Source organism: Tachypleus tridentatus, chromosome 3 (assembly GCF_004210375.1).
Source record: "Tachypleus tridentatus isolate NWPU-2018 chromosome 3, ASM421037v1, whole genome shotgun sequence".
Classification (NCBI taxonomy): Eukaryota; Metazoa; Arthropoda; class Merostomata; order Xiphosura; family Limulidae; genus Tachypleus; species Tachypleus tridentatus.
In genome coordinates, this window is record NC_134827.1 from 96,998,327 (window position 1) to 97,022,723 (window position 24,397).

The 24,397-nt window shown below is 36.1% G+C and overlaps 1 protein-coding gene across 1 annotated transcript in view; it reads left to right on the forward strand.

Annotated features, from left to right (window-relative positions):
* Positions 1-24,397, forward strand: part of LOC143245918 (rho guanine nucleotide exchange factor 17-like) — a 152,423-nt gene that overhangs the window by 124,336 nt on the left and 3,690 nt on the right. The window contains exons 12-20 of the mRNA XM_076492170.1: positions 3,034-3,125; positions 5,330-5,406; positions 6,976-7,166; positions 11,816-11,917; positions 12,621-12,661; positions 13,042-13,168; positions 15,934-16,020; positions 16,433-16,500; positions 23,675-23,823. Coding sequence (XP_076348285.1) covers positions 3,034-3,125; positions 5,330-5,406; positions 6,976-7,166; positions 11,816-11,917; positions 12,621-12,661; positions 13,042-13,168; positions 15,934-16,020; positions 16,433-16,500; positions 23,675-23,823 — 934 coding nt within the window. The remainder of the gene's footprint in view (positions 1-3,033; positions 3,126-5,329; positions 5,407-6,975; positions 7,167-11,815; positions 11,918-12,620; positions 12,662-13,041; positions 13,169-15,933; positions 16,021-16,432; positions 16,501-23,674; positions 23,824-24,397) is intronic.

Genomic DNA, 24,397 nt, shown 5'->3' on the forward strand with positions numbered 1-24,397 from the left:
GGTGTGACAGATGAAGATCTGTTGAAGGCAGAAACGTTATTAAAAATATGATTGCTAGTGAAAATATCTGGGTAAATTAAAAGGGTAATATTAACTATTTAAAAGAAACTTTCAAGTTCTAGAATTTTCCTATTCGTAAACGAAGCGGATATTTTCTGAAGTAAGAATCTTCTCCTGAACAGAACCACTGAAAAGATATGTTACATAATACCTTAAGCTCTTTTGAACGAAATACAAATGGATAAACCGTGTTTGAAGTTCAGCATTTTAAGGTTATTCAAACTTAATATTAGCCAATAGAAAGATTATTTTTCACACTCGTCTTGCTTATGGGAATGTGCTGCTGTTATTGATTTTCATAAAGTAAATACTTATCTTGGTTAAGCATCAGTCTCGTCACTATGACAACCATTTTGTTATATTCGAAATTGAACTAGGTCGCTGTATCTGTTTGTTTTTTTCAGTCATATCGAGGTTTGTATTATGTGCTGTTATTTAATTATTTGAAAATGGGATCGAGAGTTGCTATTTTGAAAACCAAATTTAATAAAGGCTGTGGCATTTTACTGTACGATTGACAGCCAAGCAAGTAAAATGAACGTCACAATAACAGAAAACGTTTGGCTAAGTTGGTCATGCCAAACTCAACCATAAGAAAACAGACTGATCGGATTGTTTGACCAAGAGGAAAAGCTTACACTTTTAAAAGTATATAAAAGCAATCAATAAAGATTAATATTCTTGATAATGTTTAGCAACTTAAAGTAGGAAAGTTCAGAGATCTAATCTTGATCTTGAGAACTGGAAAGCATAGCTTACTGAGACGTTGTTGTAACACGTGTCTAGAACGCAGACGTCACTGGAAAGCTAACAAATGATTTAATTAGAGCACCACTCTAGTATTGACTACGAGTGACCCTCTGTGCTCTGTTTGGAGTTTGATCCATTGTAAAGTACTCTTCTGATTGTTAGGAGAAGGAAAATAAAATCTGTTTGGAGCAGAAGTTTTGATGTCATACGATGCATTGGAGTTTGATTCGCAGTAGATTGCCATGCACGTTAGGAGCATGACATTAAAATCTGTATCTGTTTGGAGCAGGAAATTAAAATCCGCTTGGAACATATTTTTTTGCAAAAAATTAAAATCTGTTTGGAGCAGAAGTTTTGATGTCATACGATGCATTGGAGTTTGATTCGCAGTAGATTGTCATGCACGTTAGGAGCATGACATTAAAATCTGTTTGGAGCAGATGATTTGATGTCATATGCTGTTGTTGAAGTTTGATCTGTAGTATAATGCTGCTATGCTTGTAAGAAGAAGGATAATGAAATACATTGCGAATTAACTTTTGATGTCATATGCTGTGACTGGAATCTGATTTATAGTAAATTACTGCTATACTTGTGGTCCCCCGCTGTTACAGCGGTAAGTCTACGGACTTACAACGCTAAAATTAGGGGTTCGATTTCCTTCGGTGGACTCAGCAGATAGCCCGATGTGGCTTTGCTATAAGACAAACACCCATGCTTGTGATGAAACAGAACATAGTTTCTAGTGTGGGTTTTGTTTTGTTTTTTATTTTACGCAAGACTATACGAGGGCAATCTGCGATAGCCGGCTCTAATTTTCCAGTGTAAAACTAGAGAGAAGGCAGCTAGTCATCACCGCCAACGCTTGGGCTACTCTTTTACCAACGAGTAATGGGATTGAACGTCAAATTATAACGACCCCACGGCTGAAAGAACAAGCATGTTTGGTGCGATGGGGATTCGAACCTGCGACCCTCAGATTACGAGTCGAACGTCTTAAACCACCTGGCTGTGCCAGGTCTTCAAGTTCAAAGTCAGTAGCTGACAAAAAGTGAATACGTGCCCTATTTCATGGTCTTTTCATCATCTTTGTCCGGCTAAAAACCTTTAAGTAAAATAACCCATTTTCACACTGTTTCCGGTCCGTTGGTAAAGCAGTAGCCCAAGAGTTGGCGGTGGGTGGTGATGAATAGTTGCCTTCCCTCTAGACTTACACTGCTAAATTAGGGATGGCTCGTGCAGATAGCCCTTGTGTATCTTTGCGCGAAATTAAAAAAACAACAAAAATTGAACTTGAAAACTTAATAAGACAGATAAGTCAATTATTACCTTCTATGGAGCAGGCCAATCAATTAGCATCTAATAAGGGTATTAGTAATTTGATAACATTACCTACCACCATTGTTCCTTTTACAGTTTTTCTTCCTGAACGGGTACGCTCAGCTAGTTATATACAAGAGGTTTTGTTTACTCCAAAAGCCGCTTACAACCGTTGCGGCACTTTAGATGCCGATACAAAATTGGTGGTCTTCCTTGAGATTTGGCCCGGCATGGGCAAGCGTGTTAGGGCGCTTAAATCGTAATACGAGGGTCGCGGGTTCGAATCCCCGTCAAACCAAACATGCTCGCCCTTTCAGCCGTGGGGCCGTAATAATGTGACGGTCAATCCCACTATTCGTTGGTAAAAGAGTAGCCCAAGAGTTGGCGGTGGGTGGTGATGACTAGCTGCCTTCCCTCTAGTCTTACACTGCTAAATTAGGGACGGCCAGCACAGATAGCCCTCGAGTAGCTTTGTGCGAAATTTCAAGAAACAAACAAACCTTGAGATTTATCTGGTGATGTCCATTTCCTCTCCAATTAGCCAACCATCCCCTAATTTATGTAGCTTGTTATCGCCACCTAACGCCAATTGTTGATGCCAAATTAGTTCTTGATTTCGAAAGTCTTTTGTGAAAGGCCAAAGTCAACTTGGAATACTTGATGTCAAAGTTATGTCCTTTGTTGATCTTTGTTCGATAGGTTAAAAATCAAAAGGAAGATAAAAAGATAAAATGTAAGAGAAAAGTTTGTAAGAAAATATGTTACACAAATAGTGTAACAATTACTTAAATTGTAAATAAAAAAGTAATCTTAATTACTTTAAATGAGACAGAAATATTCCTGAGTAAATGGATTAGAATAAAGTGTTTTATGTTAATCACGTTATTTTATTATTTTATTCAGGGAAGGAAATAGCAACATTCAAATCGTGTTTCCAACACCAGAGAAAAAGTATTCTTGGAAAACAGCTTTTAACGAAGCCAAGCATAAATTAGGTTAGTTTTTCTATAATGCAAAAGTTTATTTTGTATAATACTGATTATCAGAATCTACTATATGACACAAAAGTAAAGAACTAACATATAACCACTGAAGACACGACCTGTTCCACGAGTTTTTTCGTGCCGCTATTTGTTTTCTATTACCTATTTCATTTTTTTCTCTTAAGGCCAGCTTCCGAAATCTTATTGGTCATAGTGTTTACATTAACTTTAAATATTTTTGAATTAATATTACAGTTCTGAAATCTGTTGCTGACATTCCAACTACTTAATAGATGGCTTAGTGCATTCTAATCATTACAGGTTTTAGTTTTGTTTTCTCTATTGATTTATGACGTTATGTACTTGTCTTCATTAACTTTTCAAATCTGATCTACATAGTTAGATTGAATTTGATCAGAAGTTAACATTTACAGAACACTAAGAACATTTAACATCATTGTGTGGCTAATGTTATGATTTATTGCATAATTACACAGTTTGGATACTATAAGAGATCACAACCACATTATTACGACTAGTTAGACCTTAAAGAACTCACAAACTAATAACTTATTTGATTGCAAGTTACAATGCTCGTTACGTTCCTAAAATAAAAAAAAAAAACTGCATATTAAAAGTGTACGTGTGTGTACCGTCATGAGTTCACAATATAAAAACTGTTTTAAAAGGACAAATTTCTAGTTTAACTTCCTATTTAAAGAGTGTCTGTGTTGATTAATGCTTTGTTTTATTTGTTGGACTGGTAGTTTATTGGATAACTGACTAGATGAATAACGCCCGCGTAAAAAAATAAGACTAGATAGATAACACTATGTAACACAAATTTTGTTCCTGGATAGTATGTGTTATTTCTTAATTGTTTGTGTTGTATAAGTACAGAAAATGGCCATTATTCCCTTGAAACTTTGTTTTGTGACCTGGATAATGAAATTTAGAATTTAACCTATTTTCTGTGTAAAAACGGGCAAATTTGCACATTTTCATTTACATAAGGTCTGAATCAAGATTTACATGTATTTATACTAAAGTTATACAAAAATGTTTAGAAGTGAGTAGTTTTTCGAGATTTGCGACTGAAACGTAAATCACTTTGACGTATCAGCCTCCAAATATAGTCTCCCATCATGTTTTCGTTATACGCTTCTTTGTAGCGGCGTTCAAAGTCCAGTATATCTTGGTGAAAGCGCTGGCCTTGCTCCTCTGAGTATGCTCCCATGTTCTTGAATTTATCAAGATGAGCGTCAAGGATATGGATTTTCAGGAACATCCTGCAGCCCATTTTGCCGTAGTTCTTCACCAGAGCTTCAACCAGTTCCACATAATTTTCGGTCTTGTGATTGCCCAAAAACCCCGAACTGCTGCGACAAAGCTGCCCCTAGCTTTTTTTCCCTTCCTACCAATCTTTTGGGGAATTCTGTGCACTCCAGAATTTTTTTTTATTTGTGGTCCAACGAAAACACCAGCTTTGACCTTTGCCTCAGACAGCTCAGGGAAGAAGTTTCGAAGGTACTTGAAGGCTGCAGACTCCTTATCAAGAGCTGTAACAAATTATTTCATAAGACCCAATTTTATTTGCAATGGTGGGGACAACACCTTCTGGAGGTCCACTAGTGGACCACACTTGGCACTGTGCCTCCCCACAGAGAACTCGATCCGTTGTTATCAGTGCTTCCTGTTGTAGTGCTCTGCGATGTCCCTGCTGTCCCAAAAGCAAAGATAACAGGGAACTTGGTAAAACTTCCTTGGAGACCCATCAAGGATGTCACCATTTTGAACTCTCTGCTGACCTCCCAGCCATACTCATCATACTTCAAGGCTTTTTACAAGGTCATGACACTGTTGTATTCCTCTTTAAGGTGCACCGAATGAGATAGGGGAAGGTTTAAGACAGATACAAATCTTGCCCAGAAGAGTTGACTATCATTATGGATGAAATTTCGAGATTCACGGGCCTTCTTGCCCAGAAGAGTTGATGACGTATTTAGTTCGTGGATGTTTAGATATTTCTATGTTTATTATTATTTGTTGTCAAGTTTTGAACTATTTTCTATCTCCATTATTCACCAGATTCAAACAATCATGAGTATATTAACAATAATTATGTAAATAAAATATAAGCTTTATTTAACCATAACTTATTTTAATATTTAAGTATTTTTATGTTTAAATACGTCAAAATAGAATTTCTTCTTTAGTACTACACACCGACAGGAGGCCGCCTCCTCAGTTTCTTTTCCCTTTACCAGTTCGAAAGACGAGAGCAGGACTACAGGTCTGATAGTTTTTCTGGTCTTACGTAACAACGTATTTATTATTATTTTATAAGAATGAGGTCTAAACTTGCACTGAATAAAAGAAAATTATTTACTATTATTAGCATTTTATGAAGCGAAGTTGAAACAGCATCAAACAAAGAACGTACCAGCAGATGGCACCAGTAAAATTATATACGCAATGACAAATACTTTCACTGTTTTAAAAGGACGCTCAACAAAACAGTGAACCAAATTTATATACCGAGCTCAGTGAACATTTACTAATTTTACATAAATTTTCGAATAACCGTCAGCCCCTCATTACATGGGAGCAAATAGTTTTTCAACAGTGGCTTAAGCTATTATTACAGGGGAACGAACAATTTTTTTTTTTGACAGTGGCTAAGCTTATGATTAATGGAAGCGAATAGATTTTTGAACAGTGGTTAAACTTATGGTTACATCACTCACTAAAATCTATAGCTAGGTGTGTTCTTTTAATAGTTATTTTTAAATTATGGAATTCATTATAATATTAAAGTTTGAATTATTATCTACAATATGATTCAAAGTTCTCGAAGTCAGTTCATAAAGGGCCCGGCATGGCCAAGCGTGTTAAGGCGTTCGACTCGTAATTTGAGGGTCGCGGGTTCGAATTCCGGTCGCGCCAAACATGCTCGCCCTTTCAGCCGTGGGGGCGTTATAATGTGACGGTCAATCGCACTATTCGTTGGTAAAAGAGTAGCCCAAGAGTTGGCGGTGGGTGGTGATGACCAGCTGCCTTCCCTCTAGTCTTACACTGCTAAATTAGGGACGGCTAGCACAGATAGCCCTCGAGTAGCTTTGTGCGAAAATCAAAAACAAACAAACAGTTCGTAAAATGGTAGTTCATTAAATATTTAATAGAGGTCAACAAGCGATAGGATTAGTCATAAAATTATGTACAGTAAAGACGTCAAATTTCAAATGATTGGAAGATGGAATTAAAATGAAACCTTACTCTTTATGAAATAACTTACAAAAACACACGCAAAGCTACAACATTCTTTTAACGTGCACTAAACATTTAGGCATTTTAAAAATAACAAAAAGTCCAGTATCTCTAGTTAAAGTAATTAATTCCCTGAAAGGAGGTCAAAGACAGCTCGGACATTATGTCACCTGTTTTAACCATTCGAACCAATATACAGTGTTGTGATATCTGTCACTCACTCAGTACACACTAAAATGACGTCAATTAGGTACAATTAACGTTGCAATTTGTACTGTAGTGACGTCAGTAAAAAGTGCGTATGCCATGAATCACGAGAAGAATTACGTACTATCTTGGTTAGAACACAGTATGAGAAATGAGCTCGATAGTCAAGTATAACGATATTTGTTGATCCTAATTTTGTTTTATTTGCTCTTGAAATAAAACACTTTCAGGGAATCTACGGTAGTACATCTAGTATTTACATGTTAGGGTTAGCTTTACTAACGTTAATATCAGTTTTTAGTAAAATAGTTTTATAGAAGTTTTAAATTAAATATATTTAAACGATAACATCTTCCTTTTTTTTTATATTTTATTTTCCATTTTTCAGTTCACTTGCGCGACACCAGCATTAGGTTATAACCACTTAGGCTTCAACAATGTGTGGATATGTAATAGTGACGGGTACGTGGGCCAGGTATATATACTTACTCTCCAACCGGAGCCTACGTTGACATCGTGCAAAAATATTTGCAACGCCAGAATTTTATGTATAACCTCCGTCCCAGGAATCAAGCACTCGTGAGTATTATTATTTAAAAATGAGTTCCATAAACCCTCAGTGAATTCATTCACACATGTATCGAGATATTCTATGTTACAAAATATGTACATTGCGTTTCACGGTTAACGTGCTGGACTGTGGATCCGAGGATTCATGGTTCGCAACCTGTTGCCACAAAAAGACGCTCCATAATTTGGGGTAATGGGTGGAATATCGTTCTGTAAAAGTAACGATCAAATTCCACTACTAGATTAGACAGAGTAGGCCTAGAGTTGACGGTGGGTGCTATTCACTATCTACCTTTACCGTTCCTCATCAGTTTAGAATTAGAGACGGTCGATTATGCACAGGTAGCCATTGCGTAGTTTAGCCTGAATTGCTAAAACAAATAAAGTTTTCCAACTTTTTGTTCTACAATGTCTTACCATGCAGGTAATGTGCAAACCAAATAATCCGTTAATTAGCGATGGCGCCACATAATATCGAAATAGCTTAGGCACTATATATCATAATACGTGGTTCTAAATATCGTTTTAACTGCTACTTTGTATGGTGTAACCCAGTTTATCCTGATGAGTGTTGGGCGTGACGTTACAGATAGGGCGAAGATGAAATTCTTTACACCTTACTTCTTACCCAGAATATGGGTGAAGCAAAAATGTTATTATTTCCTGATTACATAAATAAATAAAATCTTATTTAATTTACGTAAACTAAAATAAATCGTTGCACCAAAGTTGGTCTGATAAAACATGTTGTTTTTTTTTAATGTAAAGTTTAATATGTATTTGAAATACCACTTTAATCATTTTAATTCGCTTTTGGTTTAAAAGTTTTTTGGGTTTTTTTAAGTGTATAACCAAGTTTTGTAACACAAATTTTGTAAGTTACATCGCTTAATGCCCGGGTTTCCCAGTGGCTCAGCGGTATGTCTGTGGACTTACAACGCTAAAAACCGGGTTTCGACACCCGTGGTGGGCAGAGCACAGATAGTCCATTGTGTAGCTTTGTGCTTAATTTAAAACAACAAAACAACAAGTAATGCCCGGCATGGCCAGGTGGGGTAAGGTGTTCGACTTGTAACCTGAGGGTCGCGGGTTCGGAATCCCGGTCGTACCAATCATGCTCGCCCTTTCAGCCGTGGGGGCGTTATAATGTAACGGTCAATCCCACTATTTGTTGGTGAAAGAGTAGCCCAAGAGTTGGCGGTGGGTGGTGATGACTAGCTGCCTTCCCTCTATGGACGGCTAGTGCAGATAGCTCTTGACTAGCTTTGCGCGAAATTCACAAACAAACATCACTTAATTGTTCCTCCACAATGGACACACGTATGTCCACGGAAACGGGTTTCTCTGCCCGTAGTGAACATCACACAGATAGCCCTTTATGTAGTCTTGTGCTTAATAATAACACGATAAAAACGTCAATCAGATGATTTTTATTTTAATATCGTAATTTTGAATTGGATTAGTTTATTTTTGTTATACTATGTCACTCATAAAATGTTTATATTACAGACAAACTTCGGGAGAGAAAAATTGTTAAAATTATTAAATCACTAACCCATTAGATATAATTGAACGTATATCAGGTTCTACTTTATCGATGGTGTTACACGACTTGTCAGTTTCTAAATAGTGGTGTTACACAACTTATCAGTTTCTAAATGGTGGTGTTACACGACTTGTCAGTTTCTAAATATTGGTATTACAGAACTTGTCAGTTTCTAAATATTGGTGTTACACGACTTGTCAGTTTCTAAATATTGGTGTTACACGACTTGTCAGTTTCTAAATAGTGGTTTACACGATTGTTTTCAGTTTTTGAATAGTGATATTCCATGACTTGTTAGTTTCGAATGTTAGGTTTTATATGTTGAGACGGGCCAGATTCTTTACAGCCGATGACTGTGACTTGTTGGCGATAAATTTCAACTATATATAAATAGCACACAATCCACTTGCTTTAAAATAATATATTAAAACAAGTCAAATATATGCACTACTGGCCAAATTCTTAAGGCCAATGAACATAAAGAAAAAATACACATTTAGCGTTGTTAGACTCAACCACTTATTTGAGTAGAGCTTCGAAAAATGAAAATAAAAAAGGGAAAATAAAAATTAAAAACTGCTTTAGCATTTAATAGGGAAAATGTGAACATTATTAAATTAGCCTAAATACTAGCTGGTCAAAAGTTTAAAACCATACTGAAACGAAGCGTCAATCGGTAATCACGTAACGAAATTTAGTCATTTGTGTTCAAGCATTAGCGTTGTCAACAACTCCCACTGACATTTCCTGTGCTACATTGGGTAAAAAACATGACAAAGACTAAAAAGATGACAGAGTTTGAACGTGGCAAAATTGTCGAGCTGTGAAAGTAAGGTCTTTCTCAACGTACCATCGCTGGTAAGATTGGACGTAGTAAAACTGCTGTTGCAAATTTCTTAAAAGACCCTGAAGGATACGGAACGAGAATTTTATGTGGTTGGCCCAAGAAAATTTCGCCGGAGTTGAGCAGGAGGATTCGTCGGCTTGTCCGGCAAGACACCAGCCAATCGTTGAACCAGATAAAGGCCCTTACGGACGCAGAATGCAGCTCAAGAACAATAAGACGGCATCTACGAGATAAAGACTTTAAAAACCATAAACGTCTTCAAAGGTCACGCCTCCTTCCACACCACGAAACAGCTCGGTTAAAGCACCAAACATGGGACGAAGAAAAGTGGAAAAAGGTTTTGTTCTCCGATTAGAAAAAAATTAGCCTGGATGGTCCAGATGGCTTCCAACGTTACTGGTACGAAGAGGATACTCCACCGGAGATATTTTCTACACATCACAGTGGAGGAGGTTCCATCATGGTCTGAAGGGCTTTCTCCTTCCATGGAACAATGGGGCTCCATGTTATACAGGAGCGTCAAACAGCGGCTGGCTACATTGGCATGTTGGAGAGAGCGTCCTTATTGACTGAAGGCCCTCGCTTGTGTGGAAATGACTGGATCTTTTAGCAGGACAACGCTGCAATTCACAATGCCCGCAGGACAAAGGACTTTATCATGGCGAATAACGTGATCCTTTTGGACCATCCAGCGTGTTCGCCTGAACTGAACCTCATTGAAAATGTTTGGGGGTGGATGGCAAGGGAAGTCTATAGAAATGAACGTCAATTTCAAACAGTGCATGATCTTCGTGAAACCATCTTCGCCACTTATAATAACATTCGAGCCAGTCTTCTGCAAAACGCATATATCGACCATGCCAAAGCGAATGTTTGCAGTTATTCGCAATGACGGCCGTGCAACTCACTACTGAGTTCTCTTGTTGGGCATTTCCTACCCTGTTTAGGACTTCTTTTTGGTATGATCTTAAACTTTTGACCAGCTATTATTTATGCCAATTTCATACTGTTCATATTTTCCCTATTAAATGCGAAAAACGTTTTTTTTTTTCCCTTTTCTTATTTTCATCTTTCGAAGCTCTACTCAAATAAGTGGTTGAGTCTAACAGCGCAAAATGTATATTTTTTCTTTATGTTCATTGGCCTTAAGAATTTGGCCAGCAGTGTATATACAAATTTTCTTTACACTGTTGGTTATCACGGTTTCATCGAGACTTTAAATAATTGTCTGTTTTCCGTTAAAGTCCACAGACTTTAATTTAGAAAATAATTTGACTAGAGAAATTATTTCTTCTTTACTCCGTTTTTTAAATACAATCTGTGATAATTTCACTTTCAAAATAGCCACTGTACGCTCATTATAACTAAATTCACAATCGCATAGTAATTTTAGACGAGTAGTTAAAGCTCGATAGAAGCCTAAAACCTTTCACACATTACGAAATATTATAATGCAATAATTAAAATATGGAAGACAACAAAGAAGGTTCTAGCGATACGACACCATAATACAACAATCACCAATACACAACATTTGAACTACACAACGTAAGATTCTTAAAAAAGTTGCGTAAATAAACCTTTTACAAACCATAGTTTCTAAAAATAACTGAATTTAACACTCACGCTACGAAAACAGTTGTTTATATCTAACACTGAATAATGCTGTTACGCGATTCGTCAATTTCTTTATACGTTTATTTTTATTGCCTTTACAACATATTGCTTTTCAGTGTAGGTGGCATTAGCTTAGAATTTCTTTTTCGGTATTTGTTAGTACTAAGTCAACAATATAAATTTACAACAGCGTCAAAACAATGTGATTGCCGAATTGTGTGCCATCTAGTGATCAGATATTGAGTTATATTAGACAGTAATATTAGTTACTTCTGATGCAAATAACATTTGTTCTGAAAACATGACTTTACTTTTGTTTTACCAGCATCCACAATTAAGACGTTTTTAGTTTAATCACGCGTTATTTAGCAATACTTAACTAAGTGTCTACAGCTCCAGAAATTTTGTTCTCTTGTAGTAAATGTTAACACTTGTTTTTTGTTTCAATTTGAGATAGAAAACGAAATACAATATATTTTATTTTCGTTTTCTTATGTATGGAACACTTTAGAAATTATTTTAAAAATAAATCACAATATATAGTTTTATCTGGTCAAAGATATCTCTTTAGACGATATCTGAAGATACAACTTTGAAAATGTTGATCTCTACATGTATCTTTTAATGATATGCCACCATCTGACGAAGACCTCTTCTGAACGATTCTTATCCCGATCTGAATTTGGACACTAAAGACGCTGAGGAAGAAGACAGATCACTCTCTACCAATGGAAACCTTCAAATGGACAGGTATGCAGAAGAGAATAGAAGGAATATGAAACCTTTTTGTCACTAAGTTAAGAGAAGAAATGTAAAAGACAGGTGAAACTTTTTTTCGCTCTGGTTGAATATAATTAATGCATCATAATATTTGAGGTTACATAGCTATCTCTAAAAATTTGTTGCTAGCTGAAAGGGGAAAGGAAAAAACTAATGGATTTTTTTTTGCGTTAGAATCGATTTGTGTAATCTTTAGTCAGCATAAAAATAATTATAAGATTTTGTCATACAAGTTGAAAGTTTGTTTCAGGAATTGTGAATGTTGAGTCATTGTGAACTTAACTACGCCTTGAACTGTAAGAATTAGCCTCATTGACTTATAAACTTAATATCTAATTAATATATACATTTTTCCGAATAACTTAATTCCTGTGTAAAATAAGTAAAGGTTAATTTTTTTCAAACGAATATATAGAGGTATTTTGCGAGATTTTGGAATTTCAACTCAAAATTTTTACGGTAACCTATCTTATTCTTATGATCTTTCAGTTAGGCTTAACGTTAAAATGTACTCAAAGTAGGCTAAAATGTAACAGAAATAATATGTTTTGAGAAAGTAAATTGATTTATTAAATAAATCTTTAATATTTGGATTTGTGGACATACACATGATATTAGTTATATATCCTGAGCAAGTACATATCAGATAATTTACTATAATTTAATTTTGTAGCGATTTCAGTGATAACGGCGAGGAAGATAGTGAATCTCCAGGTAATTATAAACTCATCTGTAAAACATTTTAGTTAGGCTTAGTCAGTTAAACTTTCCCATGTTGATACTATAGGAGAGGTGTTAAATCAAACAAGTTAGTTAGTTAGTTAACTATCCACTGATATTGAAGTTTTCTAATATAAGACAGTGGAATATCCTCATTATTCGTTTATCTGAACCAAATATTATATAGATTCATTTAGGAAAGGTCATAGGTTAATTTGATTTTGTAATCTTATTTTAACGAGTTCTGGCTGGGGATTAGGTTTTAGTTTTGTTTTTCTCAATTTAATGTAAAGGTTGTGAGAAAATTACTGCAATGTCTTTCTTTTTTACGTTCCTAACATGACAGTAAAAGTTTTAATTTTCTTTTTGTTTAGATGAACACTTCACTGCGAAACAAAATTACTCTGCAAGAAATTATTTAGGGAGAAGAGATAGTGATGAAGAAGGATTGGGTGAACGAACAATTAACTCAACCATATGGTTAGGCACAGAAGACGGATGGTAACTACTGTCATAAAAAATATCCAATTCTTTCCACATCTCAACGTCATCAACATCACAAAGAGTCGAACATGTTGCATGATGGCCACATTCTTCCCAAAAATTTCTTCCAGACTTTTCAAAGAAAATTTCAGATTTTTTAAGAAATACACACGCATGAAGGGCACATTAATGTTTCAACTTTTCCACATAGTTCTACATAAGTAACAAACTTTTAGGTTGTAATTCTGGTGAAAAAAAGGGTTATGGGAACTTCAGTACACACTTGAGATATAGACTTTTAAACTAGGGCAACACAAACTGGTAATAGACAATAAAACTTTACCTTTTCATCTATAAAACGATATCTGATCTAAGCTGTCATTAAATATTATAAAATCGATCATAAACATCAGAATGAAAATGGCTTGTTGAAAACGACGAAGTACCTGTGAATTAAAGGTCAAAGATCGCGTATATAAATTTCTCTCTCATTTTTGGCAGGTCACTAGACAATGTGCAAGTATTGGAGGATTGGATATTTGCTGATGTTAGTTCTATTGTAAAATAATAAAGGGATCATATGGATTGCCCTATAAACCATGGAACAGAATAGTCGTACTCCAGTGGTGGAGACACTTATATACAATCTGATAAATTAAGAGCTCTGAAAATTCATTTGGTAAAATATATCATAAAAGAAACCAACATGGAAACACCAAACAGTAATTTTTGTTTGTTAACATTTGTTCAGGATGTTATTGCGTCACCTGGATGGTAAGGTAAGACACATGAGAATGACTAAGGAAATTACATCAGTAGAGCTAGGGAAAGACTGTTGAATTGGTTGAAGGGTGGATAAGTGAAATAGAAAAAAGCAAAAGGGATGTTATTAATAGAGTTAACTGAAACTGGACTTTCATTGCTAGTGAAGTAGCCCAGGAGTTAGTGTTTGGGTCTTATTATCTACTTTAATGATACTAATAGGGTGTAATTAGTAACTTAATAGAGTCTGCTAATGGCATTGATCTCTTCGGTATTTCTAGCCATACGGAGGACGTAGAGGGATTACAGAATGATTTGGATCATTTGGTGCCTAGGACAAATTACTTTTAATGATAGTAAATAGAAATAATGTTCTAGGATTAGCATAATTTAGATCACATGCTCACTCAGTAGTGTGACTGAAGAAAATGGTCTTAGAATAGTAATGGATAAGTCACCCATGGGGTTGCAGCAGTGTAACGTTGTTGGTACTAAAGCCCCCAAAAAATTAAAGTTTACATTGACTACAAATTGAAAGAAGTAATAATCACTTTATATAAAACTACTAGTTGGGCCTCACTTAGAAAACTGTGCATAGTTTTGACCCCATTTTTCCAAAAAACGGGATATCGATTTATTGGAAAGGGTTAAGAGAAGGTTATTTTGTGGGATAGTTTAAGATCTCTTGACTTATTTTCTCCTGAGAATAGTGGAATTGGTTGTAACGTTATAACGCCCCCATGGCAGAGAGGGCGAGCATGTTTGTTTGGATTCAAACTTGCGATCTGAAGATTATGGGTTGAGCCTCCTAACCACATGGCTATGCTGGGTCTATTTGTTTAGTTATTCATTTATTAGCAGGTAAACAATCGGCTATCTGTGCTGTGCCTGCCAAGGGTACCGAAACCCAGATTTTATTGTTATAAAGTCAGTAGACTTACAGCTCTGTCACTGTGTTTGCTTTTGAGTATAGCCGCATTGTGTCCATCGCGGGAAATCTACCTCTGAATTTCAGAGTTGTAAGTGTGTAAACCCGCCGGAAGAACCTTAAGAAAAAGCTACTTTCGTAACCATTAATGTACGAACCTGGTTCTTAAAATTAACGACTTCTTTTTTTTTTTTTATTTTGCAGGTTAAGAATTTTGATAAAAAGAATATTTAAAACATTTTGGAAGATACATTTCAATTTGTTCTTAAGTTATTAAAAAAAAGATTGTTAAATAAACTTTTAACAATACAAATTACTCCGTGTTATTACTACTTTATTTCATGGTCCGGCATTGCCAGGTGGTTAGGGCACTTAAATCGTAATCTGAGGATCGCGGGTTTGAATCCCCGTAACATCAAACATGCTCGCCCTTTCAGCCGTGGGGCAGTTACAATGTGACGGTTACTCCCACTATTCGTTGGTTAAAAGAGTAGCCCAAGAGTTGGCGGTGGGTGGTGATGATTAGCTGCTTTCCCTGTAGTCTTACACAGCTAAATTAGGGACGACTAACGTATATAGCCCTTGTGTAGCTTTGCGCGAAATTCAGAAACAAAGAAATTTCATTTCTTTCATATACTAGAATTTTTTGTTAAAGTAATAAGTTAGATACATAGTTTTTTGGTCCGGCATGACCAGGTGCTTAAGGCACTCGACTCGTGATACGAGGGTCGCAGGTTCGAATCCCCGTCAAACCAAACATGCTCGCCCTTTCAGCCGTGGGGCCGTAATAACGTGACGGTTAATCCTACTATTCATTGGTAAGAAGAGTAGCCCAAGAGTTGGCGGCGGGTAGTGATGACTAGCTGCCTTCCCTCTAGTCTTACACTGCTAAATTAGGGACGACTAACGCAGATAGCCCTCGTGTAGCTTTGCGCAATATTCGAAACAAACAAACATAGTTTTGTACCTTAAGCTTTTATACGATATCACATTTCCATTGCCCTAGCGTCTTTAAAAAAATAAAATAAGCGTAAGATTAAAAATACAACAGTGATTTTTATTTCCCGTAATTTAAAATCAATTTATATTTCAGCGCCCTTATTTACGATTGCAAGGACGACGCTGGCACGAGTCAGAACAGGATAACAGTCCAACACTCAGCTGCCGTTCGTTGTATTACGTATGTGGTTTTCACTTAGTAGCGTATGAAAATTAAATAGCTTCCTCCTTTACGTTGTCATGGAAACAAAATATCGATTTCAAGTGTTAAATTTTGATAATCCTGCTAATACTTTTACATCATCCGTCTGATGTTTATACTTTATTAACTGGTATTAAAATTTTATCTTTCTCTTACGATTACAAAAATATTTTCGGGACAACATAAGTTCATAATACAGTTATATATGTTATTGTCTGTCTGTATGTCTGTTCGTGACATAGTTGCATTTAAAATGTTTTTTTTTTTTTTTTTTGGAATTGTATGTCCCCAAGAGAGTAATTTTCGAAATTTGTATTTGTGCACCTAGTACGATAGCAGAGCAGTCAGTTTATTTGATTATTTTGAAAAATTAATTAATATTTTATTATAGATACTTCGACGACAAAGTTTTTGTGTCTCTAGCAAACGCAGGATTGTACGTTTACAGGCGAAACGAAGGTAAGTGTGGTTTATTTACTTCTTTCCTTTGTATTAAAGCCACATTAGGCCCGGCATGGCCAGGTGGTTAAGGCGCTCGACTCGTAATCTGAGGGTCGCGGGTTCGAATCACCATCGCACCAAACATGCTCGCCCTTTCAGCCGTGGGGGCGTTATAATGTTACGATCAATTCCACTATTCGTTGGTAAAAGAGTAGCCCAAGAGTTGGCGGTGAATAGTGATGACTCGCTGCCTTCCCTATCGTCTTACTCTGCTAAATTAGAGACGACTAGCGCAAATAGCCCTCATGTAACTTTGCGTGAAATTAAAAAAACAAATAATGAAGCCACATTGGTTTATCTGCTGTGTCCACCGCGTAGAATGAATCCCAGTATTTTAGCGTTTTGAGTTTATGAACTTTCCACTGTTCCATCATGGTGCCATAAGCGTGACAGCGATTTTCATCTGAATATTTCAATTCGAAATATACATAACTTTCAGCTTCTCTAAATGTATATTTAATCCTAGTGTTACCAGTGGGTCCACGTGGTTTCCAACTGCTTTATAAACACAAAATTGTTATCTTTGTTAGCATGAAAATTTGTAGATCCACGACTGCGTTCTCAATAATATGTGAGTGAAATAAACGTCCTCAGTATGACAATAAATGCCCTATGTATTTTATATAAGAAATAAGTAATCTCGCGCAATTCTTCTGGTCAGTTTATTACACTAAATGTAGTAACTTGTTGTTTTATATGATGTGAATGTGGACACCACTGACAATGAATGATATTCGAACACGTCAAGAATTTGAATCTTGTACTAAATTACGGACTTTGATACTTCAAATGTTTAAACACTAATGAGTGACTCGTTACATTAAAAAAATAGTGTTATGATAATATTTTGTCAGTAAAATGTGTCAGAGGGCTAAAAAACACAAGTGTTAAGTTTCGTGGAATTTTAATAGATTTTAGAATATGACGTTGTGCGATTTGTAATGTTCGTAACGTTTCATGATATTTGCGATGTTATTGAAGCGTAATAGGATTTGTAACATTATTTATTAAGCATGTTACGCATTGTAATGTTATTGAAAAGTGGTACGATATACAGTGTTGTTTAAATATGGTGTTGTTTGTAAAATTATTAAAGTGTGTTGCGAGTTGTAACGTCATCAAAGCGCGTTACGACTTGTAACATTGCCAATCGTACCACACTTTAACAATGCTACAGGTCGTAACGAGACCCAAAACATTAGAACTTTTATAGGTGATACAAAAGTAGGCCAACTTTTAACCAGAATATGTAAAGTTTGGTACGGTTTGTAACGCCATTAAAATGTGTTCGGTTTTGTAACTTTGTTAAAGTGTGGTGCAGTTTATAACATTATTAAGGCCCTCAGTAGTATTCAGTAAGTGAGCAGACTTAGGATGCAAAAATTGGGTTTCGATACCCGTGATAAAAAGAGCATAGATACCTCATTGTGTAAATTTTGGCTTAACAACAACCAACCCAAAACATTGTTAAAATATGGCACATTGTGTAACGTTGTTAAAGTGTAGAATTCGTAATTTTGTTTAAAGTTCTAAATTTAATCTTTAATGGGTTTTCAAGTATCATACGTTAAAAGACAAAACGAATAGAGTGTTATGGACTAATGAGAAGGAAATGGTTATTAAACATTTGTAGTCAACACAAACGTTATGGTAAAAGTGTTTAAAATGACTTTTGTTTTATTGATTGTATACAGAACTATGTCATCGAAATTTTGATGACGAGAAACCCACTTGAAATAAAAATGTATCTCAGAGTAGCAGGTATGGATATTAACTCTTTTATTGATAAGGAGCGAACAACGTTTCAACTTTCCTGAAGATGACCTAATAGGCCCGACATGGCGAGGTGGATAAGGTACTCGACTCGTTATCTGAGGGTCGCGGGTTCGAATCCCCGTCACACCAAACATGCTCGCTCTTTCAGCCGTGGGAGCGCTATAATGTGATGGTCAATTCCACTATTCGTTGGTAAAAGAGTAGCCCAAGAGTTGGCGGTGGGGGGTGATGACTAGCTGCCTTCCCTCTAGTCTTACACTGCTAAATTAGTGACGGCTTGCGCAGATAGCCCTCGAGTAGCTTTGTGCGAAATTCCAAAACAAACAAACAAACCCTTTAGTCTTACACTGCTAAATTAGGGACGGCTTGCGCAGATAGCCCTCGTGTAGACTTGCGCGAAATTCAAACCAGTCCTTATCAGTAAAAGTGTTAATACCCATACCAACCACAATTGGCCAAAGAAATATACAGGTGCAAACCTAATACAAAGATTACTAATATTAAGCGTCTGCCCAGAGGCGGTGTTCTGGTTCAAGGACAGGAACCCGCTGACTTAAACAGTCTACTAAAAGCTTGGCCTGCAGACGCATTCAAAACAGGAAGCATTACAATACACCTACCAGGAACTAAACCAACACCGAAATCTTTTGTGATACGAGGTGTACATAATTCAATAGACATAGAAGACGTTAAGGAAGAGTTAAGTACACAAAACATAAAACACATTTCAGTTGAGCGTATAATTTCAAATATTACTAAAAGACCCACAAACCTAATCAAAGTAGTCACAGACAACAGCCAGGATATTACACAATTCATAAATAATGGTATCACTATGTGGTATCATAAATACACAGTGGAACAAACAAAAACACCAGCAGTGGTTGTCACACAGTGCTACCAATGCCAAAGGTTTGGACATGTAGCAGCAGCATGCCAAGCAAATGCGCGTTGTGTGGGCTGTGGGAGAATCACCACATTACACATTGTACAAAACAGAACCCCAAACCCAAATGCTGCAATTGTGGGAAGAACACACGGCAAATTATAAAGGTTGCCAGAAATATAAATCCATAAAAACACACTTATACGAAATTAAAATCCCAACATGAACAAGCCGCCACCACCACGAACAATTAAGGAACCCACACCTACCACTCCAGCACCACAAAGTACAACTACACAGACAAACACATACGCTGCAGTGGTTAAAAATTCATCATCCCGACAGGAAAACCATTACCAAGTGAAGAGGAAATACCAAAACCACCTAAAAATACACAACCAACAACAATTGAAACAACATTGACATCTGCCATAACTTCCACCTTCTCGGAAATAATGGCAGAATATACAAATCCCACAAACACCAACAGTCTCACAGACATAATTGTTAAAATCACATTGGAAAACATACACAAGTTCTTGCCGCAAATTTTAACCTCCATCATAAACTCTACTAGACATGGATAACTTCACAGTTCTACACATCAATATCCAGGGTGCTCTTGCTTCCAAGAAACATGAGATTGAAGATACAACAAGCTCCATAAAACCTGATGTAATCATAATTAGTGAAACTCTTCTGTATAACTACCATAGATTTAAATTAAACGGCTACTCTACTATTAGACATGACAGGAAGGATAATAGAGATCCAAACAGAGGTCTTTTATTATTGTATAAGACTGAACTTATAGTTCAGGAACTTACTATCCCTTCCAGTAATGAATCTATAGTTATTAATGTAAAAACGCAAAATCAGACAGACGTTACTGTGGCGGGCATCTACTGCTCGCCTAGTACAGTGTTAGATGTAAATCTATTGAATATATTGTATAATAGCAACTGTAACCTTATTATTATCGGCGACCTAAACAGTAAACATATAGCATTCAACTGTCGTTGCTCAAACGCAAATGGCAAATTACTTTATCAATTTCTGGACGAATCAAACATGACTTTATTAAACGATGCAACACCGACACATATCTCGTACGCACATGGCACCAGTGAAATACTGGACCTATGCCTGTGTTCGTCAAATATGAGTCGCAAATTCGTAAATTTTCATGTTGGTCACGATATAGATAGTGATCACCTTCCAGTTTGGTGTATCTTCAATCTCACCCCCCACTTAAATAAAACCATAGTGAGAGACCAACTGAACTACAAAAAAGCTAATTGGCCAGTTTTCCAAACTATATTAAATGAAACCTTACCTCCAGAAGCACTACATATTGCCGCGGACGCATCAGATATAGATGCATACTGTCATATCATCTCTGAGTGTCTAAAACATGCAGCCAACAGTTCGATACCGAAACAAAAACACTTCACAACAACTCATTCATGGCAACCACATAAAGATATAATACACTTAATTAAAAACAGACGTATACTCCGCAGACAGTACATTCAAAATCGAAACCCCACACTTAAAACTCAGATAAACACAATAAGAAATAAAATACGAAACTTAATCAGACAACAGAAACAAGAAAACTGGGACACCTTCTGTTCCGATCTAAATCATAAAACTGATCCTAAACAATTCTGGACACATTTGAAAAGATTTACAAACACAGGAACAACAAACACAGTATATCCACCACTGGAACTGGATGGAGAAACAGCATACACTAACACAGAAAAGCCGAGATATTTAAAAACACCTAGAAAACACGTTCAAAACACATCATGAACCAGACATGAACAGATACTTTATAATACAGTCACAAACTTTATTGACCAAAACAGAAGCATTTTTACACCTAAATTTCCAGTCAACAATATTACACACCAAGAAAAACAAAAGACTGGAGCACTCATCAACTGGTAAAACATATCACTGTTACAGAAGTAGTAACTGCTATTAAAAAACACAAAAAACAAAGCTCCTGGAGAAGATGGTATTCAAGCTATCCTCCTAAAACAAGGCACTCAGAGATTATATGAACACCTAACAGCGTTATTTAATCTCTCACTATCAGCTGGATATATCCCTGTTTCTTGGAAGGAAGCAATAGTATTAATGTTCCAGAAAGAAGGAAAGTCAGCGAATAAACCAAACAACTACCGCCCGATTAGCTTAACCAGTTGTATTGGCAAAGTATTAGAGAGGATAATTAGTAATCGTCTGTCAGTTTACTTAGAAGAAAATTCAAAATTACCAGAAATTCAAAACGGATTTCGAAAAAACCGCCAAACTACAGACCACCTGATTCGACTTACAGAATCAATTACCGACAGCTTCAACAAAAAGAATGCACTGTAGCTTGCTTTCTCGACATTGAGAAAGCATTTGACACAGTGTGGCATAACGGCTTAAGACATAGATTGCTTGAAATGGCATTACCCCAGGAAACTATTCGCTGGCTGTCCAACTTCCTGGATAACAGAATGTGTAAAGTAAATGTAAATGGGGCCCACTCAGGGTCCTTTTCACCCGAAGCAGGAGTCCCGCAGGGAGGGGTTGTTAGCCCTATATTATTTATCATGTACGTGAGTAATATGCCTCTGTCGGACCTAAATTTAGGTTATGCATCACAGTTCGCTGACGATGTAGCAGTCTGAAAGTGCCCCCACTCCGTCAATAGCAGCAACGAACCTACAACCAGTCCTAAATAACATCGAAGAATACTGCCAGAAATACAGAATCAAAGTTAATATTCCAAAACCCAAGTCATAGTATTCAGCAGACTGAATAAGCTGAAAAAGATCCACCAAAACTCTATATGAATGGATCACTTTTACTGACTGCTACTTCTGCTAAATTTCTAGGTCTAACCTATGACTCAAAATTAACGTGGCTACCACATATTAAAAATGTACTGATACGAATCTGGAAAAGAGCAAACTATGCAAGAAGTCTTTCAGGTAAAATCCAAGGAACATCACCAGACAACATACTTAAAATCTACAAAACGTACATTAGACCAACAATAGAATATGCATCACCTGCCTGGATTAACATAGCACCCACACATGTACAGAAACTTCAACGTATACAAAATTCTGTACTAACTTCAGCATACAAAGTACCACGTAGCACCTCAACCACATTCATGCACAAGTATGCAAACATAGATACAATAGCTGAAAGACTCTTGCATAATTCTCTAAAATATTTCAATAAGAATTGGCACAAAATGACTTAATGTGTGATCTCGACAGATATCACGTACATGATGTAAATGGTACTAAATACCTCTCCCTTTTAACATATATTTAAGAAATGTAACACAAGCTGGCCACTATGCACTAGACACTTAGTCCTTGTTTCTTTTTTATTTTATAATTATTATTTTCTTTTTTTAATCATTATTATTATTTTTATTTTCTTCTCTTTTGAATTATTATTCAAGTATTGAATAATAATAATTATTACTTTCTTTTCTGTGTGAGTGTTTGTGTTACTACAAGTAGTAGTAGCATTCTCTCAATCGAGAAAAAGGAGAAAAAATACAAAAAAAAATATATATATATATGAAAATACAAAAAAAAAAAAAAAAATTAAATGGAAAAAAAAAACACAAAAAAACAAAACTTCTTGTTCGTCCATGCATGGACTGAGCCCTGAAATGGACCTGAGTATGATGTTATACTTTTACTCTGGCCCAAAGCTTTAAAAAAAAAAAACCCTAAAGACAGACGCTATAATCGTTCGGGAGGGAGGAAGAGGTCAAATGTACCTGACCCTCCTGGGTATTTAACAACATCAATACCCAAATACCCACACAGTCAAACTTGGAACTTGTTAATACCCATACCAGCCTTTCTGAGATACATTTATATCATCGAATATCAGTTTCTATTACTCGTGCTGTGATTTAAAAAATGCAGTATATTTTAGTGCATAGGTTTATAAAACAGTCTGTGTTTATTTTATATCTGAACAGCACATTATGCAACACGTGGATTAAAGTACAAGTCAGAGACTCCAAGGATCACGTATAGTCATCCTTAGTTTTAAAATGGGCAATGGGTCAGCAGCGTACGCCGCCTATACAGACACTCTCAATCGAAAAACGTTTATTACATGAACCTGTAGGCTTTAAGGCAATGCAAAGGTATGCCATTCAACGAACTAAATGTGTAAAAAAAAATGTGTTAAATTAATTAAACTCGTGTTTTTTGTTTAAATGTAAAGTTGCAAAGCGGGTTGTCTTTAGTGGGTCCATTATAGGGATTAGGGGAGGATGGGAAAAGATACAGGAGTAATTCTTCAAATTGATGTATGTATATATAATCTTACATGAGAGTTTGAATACCTAACAGAAAGTATATTATGTAAAGAAAAAAGTACGTTTCACACAGAAATGCTGCTAAATTGGATCTTTTTATATTACCTTAGAAGGAAACTGGAACACTACAGAGTTCCAGAGAGTCCAGGTTGGCAGTGTATCCTCTCCCGTGACACATATGTTGGCAGTTGCTGGAAAACTTTGGTGTGGATGGCAGAACCACATTAAGATTCTCAGTGTCAGAACAATGGAAGAAGAGGTTCTATCTTTCTTTATTATTTTTACCACAACACTTTTTTGTGTGGGTGATATTTTTGGGGGCAAACAATTTTTTATTTTGTCATACATGATGCTTGAAAAACACGTAGGTTCAAGAAGTCTTGATAGAAATGAAAAAAAAACAACAAACCTATAACCTGAGTGTTTTCTAAAGGTGGAAATTGGGAATCCCAGTTTGGCCCGTCTTTCGAAAGTGCTCGGGTTATAGGGTTTTTATTCATTTTGCTAGATAACATTCACAAAAACTGGGAAAAAATTTGAATCTTATTTTAGTTTGTCAAATTGAGTTTAAAAAGTTGGATCGTATTTTTATGTGTCACACTCAGTGGGTTAAAACGTTTGGATTGTATTTTTGTGTGTCACACTCAGTGGGTTAAAACGTTTGGATTGTATTTGTGTGTGTCACACTCAGTGGGTTAAAACGTTTGGATTGTATTTGTGTGTGCCACACTCAGTGGGTTAAAACGTTTGGATTGTATTTTTGTGTTTCACACTCAGTAGGTTAAAACGTTTGGATTGTATTTTTGTGTTTCACACTCAGTAGGTTAAAAGGT